Genomic DNA, 16,338 nt, shown 5'->3' on the forward strand with positions numbered 1-16,338 from the left:
TTCAACCCACGACAACAGTAGATGCAACTAATGACAACCACAGGCAAAGAGAAAACGGAAACCAACCGATGCATGCTTGCACTTGACATGCTTATTTATCTACAATCATCAGCAATATCTTGTGCGAAACATTACGGTGGCGAAGGCCTCTCACGTAGCCTCCGCCATAGATACATGCACTTTAGTAAGCGCCTCCCTCAAGAAGGTGTTCCCGCACTTGGAATCTTGCTTACTGACTGCATACTTCAAGACTTCCATGCTGGAATTGTCGTATCCATTCGGCGGGGACATATCCCCAGTGCTTTGTGACCTGAAAAATATAGTGATTTAAATCTTAATTTCAAGAGCATTGATGCATAAATTCATGCCAAAGTTGTCATCATCTACCAAATGAAATCAAGAATTAACCTCATATCCACAGATTCAGCCATATTGCCTGCGCTGCTCCTGTTTGTACTCCTCCTCTCGGTATTGGTTCCCCGTGCCGATTTGCCCTTGTGCTTGTGTTTATTGCCATCTTTTTTCTTTGCTCGGGGGCGTTGGTGATGGCTCTTCTTTACAGTGTGCGACACTGTCGTGCACGGTGGATCATAAACCTCGGGGGCCCATTTTACACGTAACTGCACATTCGAAGGTGATCCATTCTTCGCACGGCTTCCCTTTACGGCAGAAATGAGTTTTGAAGGAGCCTGGAAAAACACAGTTCAATCAATATAATTAGGAAGTACTTCTACACGAAACATTATCATCATATGAAATCTTTTAAAGTGAACCTCATCCTAGAAGGCATCAACCAGAAAAGTAGGAATTTATATAACCAAGACAGCATTGTTTGAAATTGTATGTAGCGCCATCACTTGCATCTAACACCAATCCTAATGAGACTACTACCAGCAGAACATTCCATAAATACATGAACAATCATATTTGCATGCATAGAGTATCTTCTCCTGGGACCAACAAGGAACCCAGTCCAAAAGGAAAAAAGTAATGACCTTTATCATCATAAAGAATTCTCTGCTAATATTTTCACCATATGAAAGTAAATTTCCTCAATATGATTGCTCCCTAGGAGCAATTTGTTCTTCAGTGCAATATTCAGGATGTAATGGCAGCAATAAATTGGCAAGTTTAGTAATGATACATCATCAAGAATGCTTGCATAGACTAGGACCAACTGATACTCAAATTATTTAAACAATAGAGACTCACAGGGAGAGAAACTGAACGTGCATATGTAGGATTATTAGATGCAGAAGAACACTCTTGTTGAAAAGCACTGCACGGCATCCCACAACCACCATCTATAGAGAGATCAACAGGGTCCACCTCCACTGAGGAAGGAAATGTTGCAGATTTAGTCAAGGCTTTCTGTTTCTTCACATCCGACGTAGCAAAATGATGTAACTCTTGGTAAGTCTCAAGATGCTTTGCTTCGAGTACTTTCTCATCTGAGGTTGCATTATCAGATAACTGTGCTTGAAGATCACCGACAGGCAGAACCAAAGAAGGAGCAACATCAGCCTCTTGAACTGTTAACACATCATTTTCGCTAATAAAAGGATCACTCGGGGTCCCCTGCAATGTAAGCTTAGCAGTTTCTTCTTTATTCCAGCAAACACACTCTTTGTTTTCTACATTTGATTTCCCGTGGCTAAGGCCATAGACATATAAGCCACAACTAGTATCTCCAAGAGGTGTATCAGCATTACAGACACTGTCCATCCAGCTGCTATTGTATCAAAAGCTGACAAAGGGTTCATATTAATGGTTTCACCATATGTATATTTTATATCAAGAACAATAGAACTACAACAAGAAATTGGCAGGAATATTATGCTACACAAGTTTATTTGCTAAACATGAAGCATGGTGTAATGTACATATATTAACTCTCTGTTCAAGACTACAAAAACTCATATAACTACTATTCAGTGCAAAATTGATTTTTGCTTGGAAGAGATCAATACAATATAATTACATTTACTCATAGAAGCTCCAACACTCAAACCTCAATCAAATAACAGAACCAACCCTCACCTAATCGAGAAGATGCAATGAGCAACCTCAGAATAAACTGAAACATGTCAGAAATAAAATCCAGTAAAAGAAAGCAAATAATGTTTCTGTTAACAAAAAAAAAAAGAGTTCATGGCGTTGATCAAAATCAGGCAACCACAAGACAGAGGCTTGTGACCGAATCATACTACTTGTGTCTAGAACATCAAATTTACAACACATAGGACCATAATTTTACATGAATGTTACAAACTAGGATTTTAGAAAAAAAACACAAATGACATTTAGTTTTGGTTGGTAACTCTGAGTTTCTTTGTCATGCACTAAATTATACAGGCAGTTTAGGCTGGACTTGGTCCAAACATTTGGCACGATGATCTGGGAGTTTCATTTGAACAACCCAAAATCCATTGTGCTTATTGTTTATCCTTTTCTGGCAACAGTTTATCATGAAAGTAAAGCTCAATCTTGTCCAAGGAGGAGAAACATGTGAACATTCTGTACTCAAAATGTATCTACTTACCATGCAACCTGACAGGATTTAGGCACACATGCTGACTAAAGTAAACGAGCGTGTGAGAGAATTATCATAATTAAAAAATTAGACTGGTTTTAAACACTCTCAGTCATAAAAAAAAATCACTATATCATAGATATATTCACCAGACTGGGAAAACAGTATATTTAATCTATACTTCTCACTAACAAGATATCCAGAAATCACCTAGTAAGATAAACCAAAATCAAAGTTGAGTAAACTAACACATTTTGGAAAAAAAAATAAACTGTAATAATAATATTGAAAAAGTTTATTTATCAACATCTTCCTGTCTAATAAATGTACAAAGAGTAATACATAACATGCATATGCACATATAATCAGTCACCTTATCCATCCCAGGATTTGCATCATCAAGTTTGATGTACTGATATCACAAAAGACTTTTCTCGAAGAATTAAGAGCAAGTTAGCAATGACTCTTCACACAGTTTTTATCTTGGGCAACAAAACAACTCCAGTTGTTTAGTGTATCTGTGCATATTCTTAATAAACGAATACTAATAGACCCATGATGAACCATTGGACCACTGGAGGCCCCAGTGCAGTGACCCAGATCATTAAGTCGATCTCCTGGCCGAGGCTGGATAGAACACTTCCTCTTGAGAAGGTAACCTAACAGTTATTTTTCACATTCAACAGGACAGATATGCTACATACTATTTTTAAACATCACTGATATTTCATATTCAATATATTTCATTAAAAAATGTATTGATTTTAGTGAAAATAGATGTAAATATAAAAAATTATTCCTATTCAAGATATTTGACTAAATCTAGCTGTATGCTAAATACGACTATGACTAGCATACAAACATATCCAAGAATCAATTGTACTGGGAGCATCCTAATAAAGGACAGTTTAAACCAAAATAAAGGCAACCTTCCAGTTGAAATAGCTGTCTCTTTGTAATTTATTTAAGTTAATGCCAAAAAAACAAATGGCCAGTGGAAGATTAGCAAAAGAAAATAAACAAACAAAGTTTCATGCACATGCACCTTCCCTTTGTTGTGGAAAAACAGTGTGAGAAGTGAGTGTGTGTGTGTGTGTGTGTGAGAGAGAGAGAGAGAGAGAGAGAGAGAGAGGGGTTGGGGGGGTGGGGTGGAGGAAGACAGTTTAATCAACATCATGAACCAGCTTGCTGAACATATCTTTTTACCTGTTGTCATGAAACAAATGTTTGCTAATTCCATTTTATTTTTATTTAGTTCTACAATAAGCAAGCCAACCAAATTCTTGGTAACAAAGTAATCATGAACAGATGCCTACTCAGTTTCAATATGCACCAACTACTTACCTGGATGCTGCACTCAGAAAGGCGACATTTTGGGTTTTGCATCAAGGAAAAACGCATGTGAGAGACATTCGTTATAGAGAAAATAGAAACGGCCTAAACAACATACCTCAAATGGAGTGAACATAACTACAAGATAATTACATCAGTGCTAACAGAGTCTGACACCAAAGAGCTAAAATTGAACGACAAAATGAAGCCTGCCGATCATATATACCAAACAACAGCAACGAGGACAGATCATCTGCCGCGGGAAATACAAATAACCCGTAAACAATACAAAAGAAGAAAGATCAGGAGAATATCATCAGTTACCTCAGCCAAGTTAAGAATCCAGACCCGGTCAAACACTCCTCCAAGTCAGGATTCGTCGCCGACAACCAGTATAGGAAACGATCCAAGATATGAAAGAAAACCCTTCCAAATCAAGCAAAAGGAAGACACCGAAAACGAAGAAAGCCAGGAAAGGAGAGATCAATGACCCTTAATCGACCGCGACGTCGCACTCGGTCCCTACTGTTGACTCAAATTACCGCGACGACTCCACTTCTCGAGCTGTTTAAGGCGATGAGAGCAGGAACCACCGTTGAACGAAGTAGCCGATGGGATCATGGCGGCGCGGCGATGGAGAAGCCCTCCAAGCACCGAAGGCATGGTCGATGCCCGCGGAGGGAAACAACACTCGATCGAGATCCGACGAGCCCTAATTCGACGGCACCCGATCCAAATTAGCCCATTCAACGACAACAGAAGCCGAAGGGATGGAAGACAATTGGGGCAAACTTGGTTATCTTGATCGACGGAAGGGAGCTTTTATGGCAGGCTTAGCGTCCCGGTCAAGACCACCGGCAAAATGGGGGTTCAGCTGTTACGTCTGACCGACACGTAGCGTTTCGGCTAAGACGAGGAATAGTAATAGGCAATCCTGGAGGCCGAAGTCGTACACGTGTACGTTGCACCGTGGTGGCTTCTGCCTCGAACGGGTGTTTTCTCGGCCGTTGGTTTCTTGATGTGCGGCGGAGGTAAGACACGCAGAGAGTTCAGATATTTTGGGATGGTGGTAACGTTTGACGAATCGAGATGGAACAGCGTCCGGATGCGAGGACGAATCCGGACCGACCACAGGAGATGGAGTGATAAGTCGCGGTGGGCGCCATCTGACGCTGCGCGATGAGGACCGATTACAGCTCTTCTCCTCCTCCTTTGCGCTCTCAGCTGACTTTGAGATCAAGCAAAGCTTCGCGTATGTATCGGCGTCGATACCATGCTTAACTTCAAGTCTTACTTGGGGTGGCAGTTCTCACCGTGGCAACACGAAGCTTCTAAAAGTGGACGCGCACCGCGGACTCGATCATCTCGAGCAATTTGGGCTTAGAGTGAAGTAGAGCTACAAAATAAGAACGAGGAAAGAAAAGATCGGTCTTTTAGCAGCCTTCTTGGGCGCCCGACTTGGGTTCCTCGGAGACCTCGTCCGTCTTCTTCGGCAGCAACACCTGGTTGATGTCGGGGAGCATTCCGCCGTGGGCAATGCTCACGTCCGCCAGAAGATCCCAGTGAAGACGAGAAGTCGAAGCTTCATGAATCCACTCATCTATCACATGAGACGCGAGACCGACGCGTTGGGCGTAGCGACCGTCCGGGAACTGGATGTCGTCCTTGACGGACCGGGAGACACGCTTCTTCATCGGACTGCCGCCCCTCCTCCCACCAGCTCCCTTCTGCACTCTACGTATATGGTCGATCTCATATGTTGATCTATAAACTGATACACTGAGCTCTAAATCAATCTTCTTCACTTGCGTTAATGACTGAATCCTAGGATTAGGTTAGCAGGCTTATCTTGACCTTTGAACTCTTATCTGTTCATCAACTATCTATGACTTTGCAGAGCAGAAAACGTAGTTGACGCAGAAAGAGATTAAGACCACGTTTCCAGACCAGCAGCAGTGCGTTGTATGCATCGAAGAGTAGCGTCTTTGACGTAGGGGACAACACATCAACGTCGTGCATGCATGAGGCTGACGAGACTTACGATCTCGTCTTCGGACGCTTTGTATGTGAAACGATGGAAAGGTTTTAGTTCAGTGCATGTTGTTATGTTCGTGAGGTCGTGCGACACACATCCAATTCCATGGCGTGTTCTGCTCTTGCATGAAAAGAGTGGCAGTGTGAATCCCAGTTAGGGAGGCAGAGGAGAACACAGCGGGAAAAGTCGCAGGCAAAGAACACATGCAACATTGCGTGTCTCTCAGTCATCACCAAAGAAACATTACACAGCAAAGGAAATGAAAGAAGCATAAAGATTCTATTAAAGATCGAGTCTGCTTACAATAACATTAGATGTATTTTTTATGCAATCTGTAAGCCATTCATAAACCCAATTAAAAGGCGGAACAGCAAATTTTACCTTTAAATATCTCCACATGACAACTAGTCATATATATGTGGCGATTAACAGTCAGCGAAAGCAAGCACACGCCGTGGCTGAGTCCATGGTGGACTGATCTCAAACCCAAAGATCTTCTACCGGCAGTCGCGCTCGCCCTCGGACGGTGGCGCGTTCAGATCCAACCACAAGGCCTTCTCCTCGCGCGGTTTCTTCTCTTGGAGGCAGGAGCCCTGCGGAAAGCTGTTGGCCGTCGCCCTGTGTCTCCGCATGTGACCGCCCAAGGCCTGACCGATGGCGAACTCGAGCCCGCAGACGGAGCACTCATGGACCCTCGCCCTTGCGAGTTCCTCGCGCCCGTTCCCGGCGACCCGTGGCTTCTTGTGGCTGGCCCGGTGGCCTCCGAGTGCTTGGAAGGACGGGAACCGGCGGTTGCAGGTCTTGCACTCGAAAACTCTGTCTGCAGGGGATGTGCGCGCCGAGACGTCGACGATCTCCTCTCCGTCGCAGCCGCCGAAAGAGAGGAGAATAAGGACATTAGCCACGTTCATGCTCGCCGTCTCTCCTTCCTCCCCTTCTGTATATCTCTTCATATCTGGTTCTACTACGGTTCTCAGATGGAAGAAGGGAAAACAAGCAGTCGCTACTTATAGGCTCTACGAAGACGAACTCCTTCCCGTATGTAAGCGCTGACTATAGCAATTAAATAGGGAACACGTAAGGATGAGATGGTGATGACAGCAGCAAGGGAGACGTCTCTGTCCTGCGGAGTTAGATGGAGGAGAGTGACAGCCAGCTAAGGAGACAACAAGCCAATTGGAGAACATCGGATTCGATTTGAACTACCATTACAGTAGGAAGAAATATATGATTCATGACTCTTTCACTGAATTGAAATCCGGAACATGATCTATTGAGTGACATGATTGTTATGAAGCCATGCTTAGCAGTCGGACATGAGAGAGAGAGAGAGAGAGAGAGAGAGAGAGAGATCAGACTGTGGACTTGATGTTAAAAGCAAACCAATGCACGCGACATCAAGCAGCCGGATATTAATGCCACGTCTAATTATGCTCAAAAGCATCCAAAGATGTTTCTCGTGTTTGACATTGCGCCATTCCAATTACGATCCATATATACTGCACAATGACGACACACAATGGCATCAACCATGGAATCACAACGGTCGAACAAATGTCTCCTCTTCTCCATTAACCAATGAGATGGTTCCTTGCACTTGTGGGCTTCTCAATGCTTACACTATGGAAGAGGAAAAGATTCATCGCAGACTAAACGAACAGATTAAATGAATGGTTAAAGTCTTTTTATATTACAACCAGTTGGCTGATGCTGAAGCAGCTTCAGTTCACTGCTGCTGATGCATGTTGCTTTCTATTGGTACGACGACTCGGTCACCATCAAGCAAGTCTCTCTGCATTGATTCATTGCATCTCATCACAGTAAGTGCTGCGGGTGTCATTGAACAGCATCAGAGTAAATGCGCTTTCTCCCATGAAAGCACGATTTGGGGTGACAACTTAGTCAACGGCAGCTGAGAAGGTTTCAAAAGCCAGGATGGAGAGGGAGAGAGAGGCTGGACAAGTTAGATCTGTAGATGACATGACTGGAGGAATACATATGTGTGTGTAGGGAGGAGAAGCTCTGCACAACTTTGCTACTCTGAATTCTGTAGTAAATAGGGTAATGTCAGCAGGGCCATATGGTGAGGAACAGATATTTCACATGAAGAATATGGTGTTACTCTCTTCCGATTCCTCGCCAACCAGCAGTAGGTAGCTAATCTTGGATGCTACCGTCCATCTGTGTCTTGATTCGTCATTCTTAATGCCTTCTATAATACAGTAATATCTGCTAAAAGGTTAAGAATGTGATCGAGATTCCAACATCACAAAATCGTATTGTTCATGTAAAATATGAGATATTTAGGTTTTGACTAAAAAATAAATAAAATGTTAAATAATAATTAAAAAAAGTGAAGTTTAGAAAAAAAATATTGAAGATGTCTAAATGTTGCCTTAAGGCGAAATCTCATATGTACATGTGAAATTATATCGAGATTTTCATCCTAAGATTCAATTTATATTATCGATCGTATGAATACGATCCCGAAGTGATTTGATTAGCTTGTTGGAAATCAAATAATAAAATAGATTTAAATTTAAAAATTATTTTTTTTATGAATTGTTGATTGTCTCAAAAGTCAAAGGACATATCCTTTCATATATAAGCATCAAATTATAATATTAAAATCATTTCATTTATATCTTTTTTTTATGACAAAAGTCATGTCATTTATATATTTATGAAGACTATCATTATGTATTATATATTTTTTTAATTTTATGTTTAGCATCCATGATAAGAGTAAGCATATAATCATAAATCATGCATTTAAATAATTGGCATACATACTCAAAATTTCAACTACAAATATGTCAACAAACGTGTAAACAAATTCATGCATACCAATATGATATAAAAGTCACCCACATTTATAATGAAATTTAATATATCAAGAAAGTATATTACATGATATGCTTTGCTAATATGCATAACATTATTTCATAATGCATGATATATATATTTTTTAAATCTTGTAACAAGACTTTGATAGACATAAAAAATTATTAAAGTCCCCACAATTCTAGAAAATTTTAACATCATGAAATTAACATAAAACTCATGATATGCATTGCAAATGATATTTTTAACATTTTTCATGATTTTACAAATGCATAATATTTATCATATTTTCATATGTGTATGTGTATGATAATTTGTCATGAAAAATATTTATTTATTTTTATAGACCATGGTTCCCCACATTTCAAAGGGTTATTGTTAGAAAAATATTATAATCTCAATGCCATGCATCAATAATAATTATATAATTAAGAATATTGCATGACATCTGTTTCGCGAACCTTGGGCCGGGTGGCTAACACGGGTTGGTCCGACTGGCAATGTCTAGGATTATCCTGATGGCGAAGATCTTGATTGTCAACCCAATGATTAACTTAAGTATTCGAATAGAAATACTCGACATAATTTGACGATCTCTAATGTAGAACGAGATTGACACGAGACTAACAAGTGATTTTCAACTCAAACAATTTGACTTAAATTTATGTTTATAATTTATATTAAGAATAAATCATTTTAGACTGTGATTGTTCGAAGTTCATGAAGAATATATTTATAATTTATATTATTATTAAATATTTTTTTAAATAAATTGATTGTTATATCCCCAGTTAAATATTATATATCTTATTTTTTATAGATTTTTAAGAGACCATAACAAATTTCGAAGATGCTGATAATTTATGAGCGGATAATAAAGATGTTGTACGAATTAAAAAAATCAACTAAATCCGTAACAAAATTTTAATATTAATGAATATTAAATTAAATATTAATTTAATTAAAAAATAATATTAATTTCATCAAGAAACTTAAATTTATTTATAGATTAAACGCTATCATTTGCCTAAGTTGAAGATTTAACTTAACCAACAACAAGCCGGAGAGCTAAACACCTAAAGAGAAAGAGACGGTGGTCACAGAGCAACAACGCGGTCGACCAATTCCATGTTCCTCGATGCAAACAAAAGAAACAAGTCATGCAAGCAAGCACATTACTTTTCCTAGAATTCCTCTCCGGTTGGCGTAACTACGTGCCTTCATCGGCACGGCAAACGAAAGCATTCACAGACATGAGACGAATGCTCCTCGGTTGCAGCCCATGTCTTCTTTTTAGGCCGATGCCCATCGTTTCTTTCTCATTCTTCTTCGTACGGTCGCTTCAGAGTCGTCCATTACTCCTCGTGGGGTTCGTCCTCGATCCGCGCGCACACGCGCGAGATGGGGACGGTAACTTCTCGCCGCTCCGTGGGGTTCGTCCTCTTCCTGGGGATGCATTTGGCACGTACGCCCTCGATTTCCTTCTCCGTCGGCTCCAGTTTCGAGCTCCTGATCGCACGTTTCGACAGCATTACATGTCGATTCTAAGAGATGTTGTTGAGGTGACGCAAGCTTTTACCTGCACGCGTTGTAGGAGGAGGACCTCTTCAGGGCGAGGAGCTCGGCGCGGCCATCGCTCGCCTTCTTCTTCGTCTCGATCAGGCTCCCGCTGAAGTACTCCTTGTCCTCCAGCCTGATCCCCGCGAAGCCATTGCTCGCCATCAAGCCGTCCGCCTCCAGATCGGACCCTCCACGGGGCGCCGGCCTCTCCTTGCACTGCGACGCCGGCTGCGTTGGCGGGGACAGCGAGAGCCCCTGCTGGTCCTTCACGTTGATGGAGCCGCAGGAGAGTAGGTGCATCAGCACCGCTGACGCCCGCATCCGCCCGCTCGCGTATCTCGCCACCGTCCGGTCGTGGTCCTCCGTCCCGACCGCCGCTCGCCCGTCCGCTTTGATCAGCGTCTCCAGGGTCTCCGGGCTCGACGACGACGGAGGCGGCGAGATCTCATCGCTATCCAGCTCCGTGATCTCAGCTCGGCCCCCGGCATCCCTCGTGGAGGCGGCCCGCCGTCTGATCCTCCGGTCGTCCGTCTGCGTTGACGCGTCCGCCGCCATGAGGCCGCCGGTCTGGGCCGGCACGGCGGTCTTGTAGACCTTGTATTCGTTGATGTCGAAGGAGCCCCAAGGCGCCTTTTTCCTACTGATCTGCAAGATTTCGGGGTCTTCATCGACGGATTTGCGGATCGACAGGGTCTTCTCGGAGGCAATGGTGTCCTGGGAGCTGGGAGAGGAGATGATCTGAGGGAGCTCCGACCCCTTGAGGACGTACTCATGGCCGTGCGCCGGGTGGATCAGATCGCCCTCGGAGAGATCGTGCCACACGAATCCGTTCTTGTAGCTCCTGCAATATCCCAAATCATCCAATGAGAAGAAGAAATTCCAAGAAAAGGGGGCCAAAGTCGTGGAAGAGAATGGCGCAACGGTACCGCTTGGAAGACCAAGAGTAGAGATCGGCTATTCCCTTGCCTCTCAGGAAGTTGAGACGATCGATCACATCTGTCGACGAGAGACGAGACGTCAACAAACAAGAGAACACCAAGAACAGGAAAGAAATTGGGTTTGTGGGAGATTTGGGATATACCTCTGAGGTAGAGACCGTCGCCGGAGGAGAGGGTGACCTCCATGAAGTGGGGGTGCTCCAGCTGGCCATTCCTGGAGAGGTAGTACACCACAGGGACCTTCTTCGGCTTCGGCTCCTTCCACACTTTGGTCCTCTCGGGACTCGTCTCCTGGTCCCTCCACTGCCGCATTGTCTCCATCCTCCCTCGCGAGGAAGCCACCGCCATCGCTGCTCCTAATGCAAATGTAACAGCACGAAGAGGATTCAGAGGTCGAACGCGAGAGGGAGTAACGAAGAAGAAGGGAAGAGTGACCCTTTTATAAGCATTTGGGTCGTGCACCTGTCGGGAGTTCGGAGAACAGAGCTTCGTTTGCAGTGAGCAGGAAGGAAGGGGAAGGAAAGGAAGAGGTATTATAAGCAGGAAGAGGGTGTGAAGGGAATAAGGATCTCGTGCACCACCGTCTCCTCTCCACCTTTCCCTTGCCCAAAACGAGGCACGAGGCGACTTCAACGGCAGCAGCGAGAAGCATCAGTTTGGAAGGAGCCGCCGCGACCACCGCGCATAAAGGCGGACGTCACTCCCTCCCTTTGACCATGGCCTTCCGTCCATTGAATTCTGCGGCCACCATTAAACTAGAAGACACTGCTGCCGCTTCAGCTCCGCGCCAGTTGGCACGTCGAAGCCTGCGATGGCGCTGATGGAGAGTCGGCACCGGTCTTCGGACGCTACTCATGCGGTCAATAGCGGGTCACATTGATACACACGGGGAGGAGAAGACGAGTGGAAAAAGGACCGGTCGGTAGTCAACGATGTCGGCTATGGGTCCAAGAAGTCGTCGCTGCTTGTCGGCGTCTCCATCTCTCACCTCTTCTTACCCTCTGCGACACCGTTGACCGCACGTGGAACGCCATCAACGACTGGCCCGACATACGTGCAGCTATCCTTCGCTGCTTTGCATCCATATGCTTGCATGCAGGTGAAGTTTAAATAATAGAGTTGGAAACTGTAGAAATTATATTAAATATGACAATTTATAATCTCTCATTCTGTATTTAATTATTTATATAAAATATTATATGAGTTTTTATTATTTCTAATTATAAAATTGATTTAATATTCTAATGCGAGCATGTAACATAAGCTGGGATACCTGTCCTAACGTAGGCCGACAGCCCAATCCAACATATGGCCCGGTAAAGCCTTCCATGCCTCGCCTTGTCTGTTCTCTGTCACTCCATCCATGCCAATCGCGTGTATATATATATATATATATATATATATATATATATATATATATATATATATATATATATATACTTGTTTGGTGTGACTTGGATTGGGAGGACCCTGCCATTAATGACGAGGCACGTGGCTCCGACTACAAGTCGTGCAACGCGCATCCCACGGCTCGCCACGCTGGTGAGCATGGAGAAGGCGAACCAAAACCGCGGGCACCGGAAATCGAGACACACCATGTGGCCACACGACCCCGAGCCAAAATGTGGCACCATCAAACCCACTCCTGAAGCATCTCCCCGACCACGAAGTATGACGCCGATTGGGCAACGACGTGCGGAAGGTTGTACCTCCGTGAAGAATTCGTGCGCGTATGGCCAAGGGGGGACGTGGGTCCCGATGATAGAACGGACCCCACCGCACCGCGTGGCCATCGCCCGATCGCTCCTTAATCCAATCCGTAATTAGAACAGGCGTAGGGTTAGCTGCTAAGACAGAGACCGGTAAAGCCGTTGGGGTGGTTTCATAATGCATGGGGATCGGAGATTAAGGAGGCTAACGTCGATTGGATGCATGAGGGGAGTTGGGGTGTCCTAAAAGCGTGGGGTGTGGTGGACCATTCGGCCTCTTTTTAGTGGGCGTGGTCTTGCGCTTTGGGGACCTCAGCGCGTGAGCCGAGGGACCATTGGATCAGTGGTTATCCTCCTTTTTGTCGTCGAGGCCCTACTGCTCATCGCACTCCAACGCTAGCTCGCCAAAATGCAGTATGGGGGGGAAGTAGCATTGCAACAAACAGCTTGCGGGCAACATGGAAGTGTCAATATTTAGTTGGCATTGCAAAGTCTTTCATCGTCATCTTTAATGAAATATATTATCTGCAAGCCAAACAAGCCATGACTCAGAGTGACCGGTTGTCACGATTCGGTAGTTGAAGCATAGTATCGTGAGTTAAAGCTGAAACCATCAATCATCATCGCGGCAATTATCACACGAATCACCTTTGAATCAAAGGCATGGAACAAAAAATATGACATATATAATTAGTGCGTTAGTCTCCCATGCCACTGTAACATGCATAGGTGCTATCACTAGGCTCCATTAAAGAGAGAGAGAGAGAAGCATCAAAGATGGGAAGATCCAATTAACAAGACGACCCGGGATCTGGATGTCTCACGAGGCTTGTCTTCTTCTCACCGGAAACTGGCCGCCGCCCTCCCCCTCCCCAACTTTACCCTACACATCAAGCCATGGCCCCAATGCAAGACAAAAGCCAAATAAACTACAGCCCTTTGTGTAGTATCTCATGGCTATTCGTGCCATATGAAGGCAACATAAGAGGGAAATATTCACTGGTGGGAAAAGTATAGAAATGCTACTACATCCACACCACACCATTGTTTCTTGTAGACATTGCTTTCCAGTATAAAGTGACCTAGCAATGGCTAGTTGGAGACCCAACCAAAAAGAATATGGCACTAGAGATATCAACTGGAGGATTAAATCTTCCTTGGACATAGTGGCAGTGTTGATTACCTAGTCAACAAGCTAAGGAATAACCTGATCTATACTCAACTTATTGATCGAGACAAAGAAGAGGTGAGACCTTGCCTACTGTGTAGACAGTGGAAGAGGTCATGCGTTCATATGTAGGGTGAGAGAACTCCCACATAACATAGTCACATACCTTATACGTTACATCTCAAAATAAAAGCTCTTCCCGGACGAGTACTACATATTCTTTTGGTCTGTGCAAACTTGCTGCCAGAGACTTCACATGAGCAACAAGAGGCCCACGGAGGGGCAGAAGTAGAGTGTACGAGGAGCAGCGGCAGATTGTGTGCATCCCTGTGACTCTTGAAGAGGTCACCATGGATGCAAGCTTGCCTTCTGTTTGGAGTTCCCATGAGGTCAGCCACTCTCTCTCTCTGTGCCTAACATGTTTTGAGACATGGGTTCTCTTTATTTTATGGATCAGTCCTTCTGAAATGGGATTTAGTAAGTGTTCATGGGGTTGCCTTGACATGGCCACCGGACCGGCGACGGAGGAGGTGCGATCTGCTGGCGGCTGGTCGAGCGGCTACAAGGGGTTCCCTTTGTCGTAGAACGCGCGAGTAGCCGCTGTTGCAGTGTTGTTTCGTGAGCTTCGACGGAGAGTGGAGTTTGGTGCTCAAGTGTTCGACCGATTGACCCCTAACTAGCAAACTACGAATCCCAAAACCTGTTAGAATTATGCTGGCATTAGCCGTGTGATGCCAACCGGTGAGTGAAACATTGACCTCGATCATCATTAGCCCGTGGCCTTTCTCTGCAGGAAAGATTCTTCCTATAGAACTATTCTATGTGGATGATGTGAACCTGTCGAACACCGTAGCTTTAGATATGTTGCCTGGTACAAGAAGTTGGTGCGAAGTCCCTTGTCATAGACCAAAATCCATGTTCTGCAATAGTTGCTTTGATTCATGAAAGTTCTCTTCTTTCAGCGGATATCTGTTCACATCACCCAACGAATGGATTTTGCTTGTTGGGTGATGATGAAGTCGAAGCATCAGATTAGAAAAGACCTCCACTGAGTCATTCTCTGCCATCTCTTCTGCTGAATCTTCTTACCGTACTTTCTTTGGTCAAACAGATCATGGAGGACCTCAAGCACAAGCTTCTGCTTGCCACCATGGAACTGGAAACGCTACGGGCCAATGCCAAGGAAGAGATGAGAAAGAGAGAGGAAGATATCGGTCACTTGATCCACCTCCTTCAGGTGATCACCAGAGAAAGAGATGCAGCAAGGAATCAGCTGCAGCTTCTGCTCGACAGCATCACGCGGCCTCACACCGCGGAGCTCTCTCCGATGCTATCCGGCACTCTCCAAGAGGCAGCAACGGCATCCGATAGCCTCTCAGGAACTCCCACCCATCGTTCCTATGGCGCGTCCCCTGTTGCTTCTCCAGAACTGTCGAGCATGAAGATGGCCGATCCCTGCAACATGCCGAAGAACAATGGGGCAGCACTGAGAGCGAAGGAAGCTTCTGCGGTAATCGACGGCCTTGTCATAAAGAAACCACTGCCGGAGAAAGGGAAGCTGTTGCAGGCCGTTCTGGAAGCAGGTCCTACGCTGCAGACGCTTCTCTTGGCAGGGCCACTCCCTCGGTGGCGCAACCCTCCGCCACCCCAGCCATTTCAAGTACCCCCGGTGGGTGTCAGTGCCCACAAAGCTTCGTCACCCAACCCGAGAATCGCACCTGCCGTCGGCTTGTGCACGATCAAGAGACCACTGACCTCGCCATGCATGAGCAACTACGGCAACCTGGTGCTGAAGAGACAGAAGACTCGGTTCACCGGGGGGTACTGCACGATGTGAAGGAGACGGTCTTCTTCCGATTAGGAATTCTGTATCTTGACATGTTCATAATGCATGTAAATAGCACGAGTTATTACAGGTGAATCGAGTCGTGCTGTAAAGCTGCCCTGTTCTTTCATGGATCTCAGACAGCGGTTTGAGGGAGGAAAAGCTGCTGCGTGTGATTGCCACCACCACCACCACCACCTTCACGATTAAGGGCTGGATCGGAAGTGTCCTTTAAAGCAGCTTCTCGGCCTCATTCTTGTTCTTTTCTGCCTGCTTTCCCTTTTGCTTCAACACGCCTTTAGGCTCTTTTAGCTCCACGTCCTCCGTTGTTGAACTCCTTTTTGAGGCACCATGGCGGATGTAATCATTATGCAGCTCCCCAGCAGAAGGCTAA

At 44.7% G+C, this 16,338-nt stretch overlaps 5 protein-coding genes across 7 annotated transcripts; 1 reads left to right on the forward strand and 4 right to left on the reverse strand.

Annotated features, from left to right (window-relative positions):
* Positions 1-57: 57 nt before the first annotated feature.
* LOC135597741 (uncharacterized) lies at positions 58-4,667 on the reverse strand. Its single transcript, XM_065091129.1, has 4 exons — positions 4,190-4,667; positions 1,213-1,747; positions 409-689; positions 58-310 (listed from the first exon to the last, which is right to left on the reverse strand). Exons 2-4 carry the CDS (start codon positions 1,723-1,725, stop codon positions 151-153), a joined length of 954 nt encoding a protein of 317 aa, XP_064947201.1. The 5' UTR covers positions 1,726-1,747; positions 4,190-4,667; the 3' UTR covers positions 58-150.
* Positions 4,668-5,298: 631 nt separating this feature from the next.
* LOC103972657 (probable histone H2A.6) lies at positions 5,299-5,559 on the reverse strand. Its single transcript, XM_018820571.2, has one exon. The coding sequence runs from the start codon at positions 5,557-5,559 to the stop codon at positions 5,299-5,301; it is 261 nt and encodes an 86-aa protein (XP_018676116.2).
* An 838-nt stretch (positions 5,560-6,397) lies between these two features.
* On the reverse strand, positions 6,398-6,853 carry LOC135596501 (zinc finger protein ZAT12-like). Its single transcript, XM_065088549.1, has one exon. It carries the CDS (start codon positions 6,851-6,853, stop codon positions 6,398-6,400), a length of 456 nt encoding a protein of 151 aa, XP_064944621.1.
* A 2,993-nt stretch (positions 6,854-9,846) lies between these two features.
* Positions 9,847-12,180, reverse strand: LOC135586573 (protein SOSEKI 5-like). The gene is made up of 5 exons (XM_065091130.1): positions 11,705-12,180; positions 11,386-11,598; positions 11,231-11,300; positions 10,324-11,145; positions 9,847-10,253 (listed from the first exon to the last, which is right to left on the reverse strand). Exons 1-5 carry the CDS (start codon positions 11,892-11,894, stop codon positions 10,100-10,102), a joined length of 1,449 nt encoding a protein of 482 aa, XP_064947202.1. The 5' UTR covers positions 11,895-12,180; the 3' UTR covers positions 9,847-10,099.
* A 2,047-nt stretch (positions 12,181-14,227) lies between these two features.
* Positions 14,228-16,261, forward strand: LOC103972318 (uncharacterized). Of its 3 annotated transcripts, none has more exons than XM_009386617.3 (3): positions 14,228-14,508; positions 14,598-14,860; positions 15,231-16,261. In XM_009386617.3, the coding sequence occupies exon 3, from the start codon at positions 15,234-15,236 to the stop codon at positions 15,954-15,956; it is 723 nt and encodes a 240-aa protein (XP_009384892.2). In that variant the 5' UTR covers positions 14,228-14,508; positions 14,598-14,860; positions 15,231-15,233; the 3' UTR covers positions 15,957-16,261. The 3 variants fall into 3 exon arrangements, with proteins under 3 accessions (XP_009384892.2, XP_009384893.2, XP_009384891.2); XM_009386618.3 differs by having other exon boundaries at positions 14,602-14,860; XM_009386616.3 differs by lacking the exon at positions 14,598-14,860.
* The last annotated feature ends 77 nt before the right edge of the window (positions 16,262-16,338 follow it).

This window comes from Musa acuminata, chromosome BXJ1-11 (genome assembly GCF_036884655.1).
Source record: "Musa acuminata AAA Group cultivar baxijiao chromosome BXJ1-11, Cavendish_Baxijiao_AAA, whole genome shotgun sequence".
In the NCBI taxonomy this organism is placed as follows: Eukaryota; Viridiplantae; Streptophyta; class Magnoliopsida; order Zingiberales; family Musaceae; genus Musa; species Musa acuminata.

What these genes read in the sequence shown, in the direction of transcription:
- LOC103972657 (XM_018820571.2), bottom strand. Translation starts at nt 5,559, where the DNA reads ATGAAGAAGCGTGTCTCCCGGTCCGTCAAGGACGACATCCAGTTCCCG.
- LOC103972318 (XM_009386616.3), top strand. Translation starts at nt 14,470, where the DNA reads ATGGATGCAAGCTTGCCTTCTGTTTGGAGTTCCCATGAG. An exon ending in CTGTTTGGAGTTCCCATGAG is followed by an intron (nt 14,509 to 15,230) that starts GTCAGCCACTCT and finishes TTGGTCAAACAG; the next exon opens with ATCATGGAGGACCTCAAGCA.
- LOC135586573 (XM_065091130.1), bottom strand. Translation starts at nt 11,894, where the DNA reads ATGCTTCTCGCTGCTGCCGTTGAAGTCGCCTCGTGCCTCGTTTTGGGC. An exon ending in TACTCTTGGTCTTCCAAGCG is followed by an intron (nt 11,146 to 11,230) that starts GTACCGTTGCGC and finishes GGGATATTGCAG; the next exon opens with GAGCTACAAGAACGGATTCG. An exon ending in TCCTCCTACAACGCGTGCAG is followed by an intron (nt 10,254 to 10,323) that starts GTAAAAGCTTGC and finishes ACGTGCGATCAG; the next exon opens with GAGCTCGAAACTGGAGCCGA.
- LOC135597741 (XM_065091129.1), bottom strand. Translation starts at nt 1,725, where the DNA reads ATGGACAGTGTCTGTAATGCTGATACACCTCTTGGAGATACTAGTTGT. An exon ending in CACGTTCAGTTTCTCTCCCT is followed by an intron (nt 690 to 1,212) that starts GTGAGTCTCTAT and finishes GTGTTTTTCCAG; the next exon opens with GCTCCTTCAAAACTCATTTC. An exon ending in GCTGAATCTGTGGATATGAG is followed by an intron (nt 311 to 408) that starts GTTAATTCTTGA and finishes TATATTTTTCAG; the next exon opens with GTCACAAAGCACTGGGGATA.
- LOC135596501 (XM_065088549.1), bottom strand. Translation starts at nt 6,853, where the DNA reads ATGAAGAGATATACAGAAGGGGAGGAAGGAGAGACGGCGAGCATGAAC.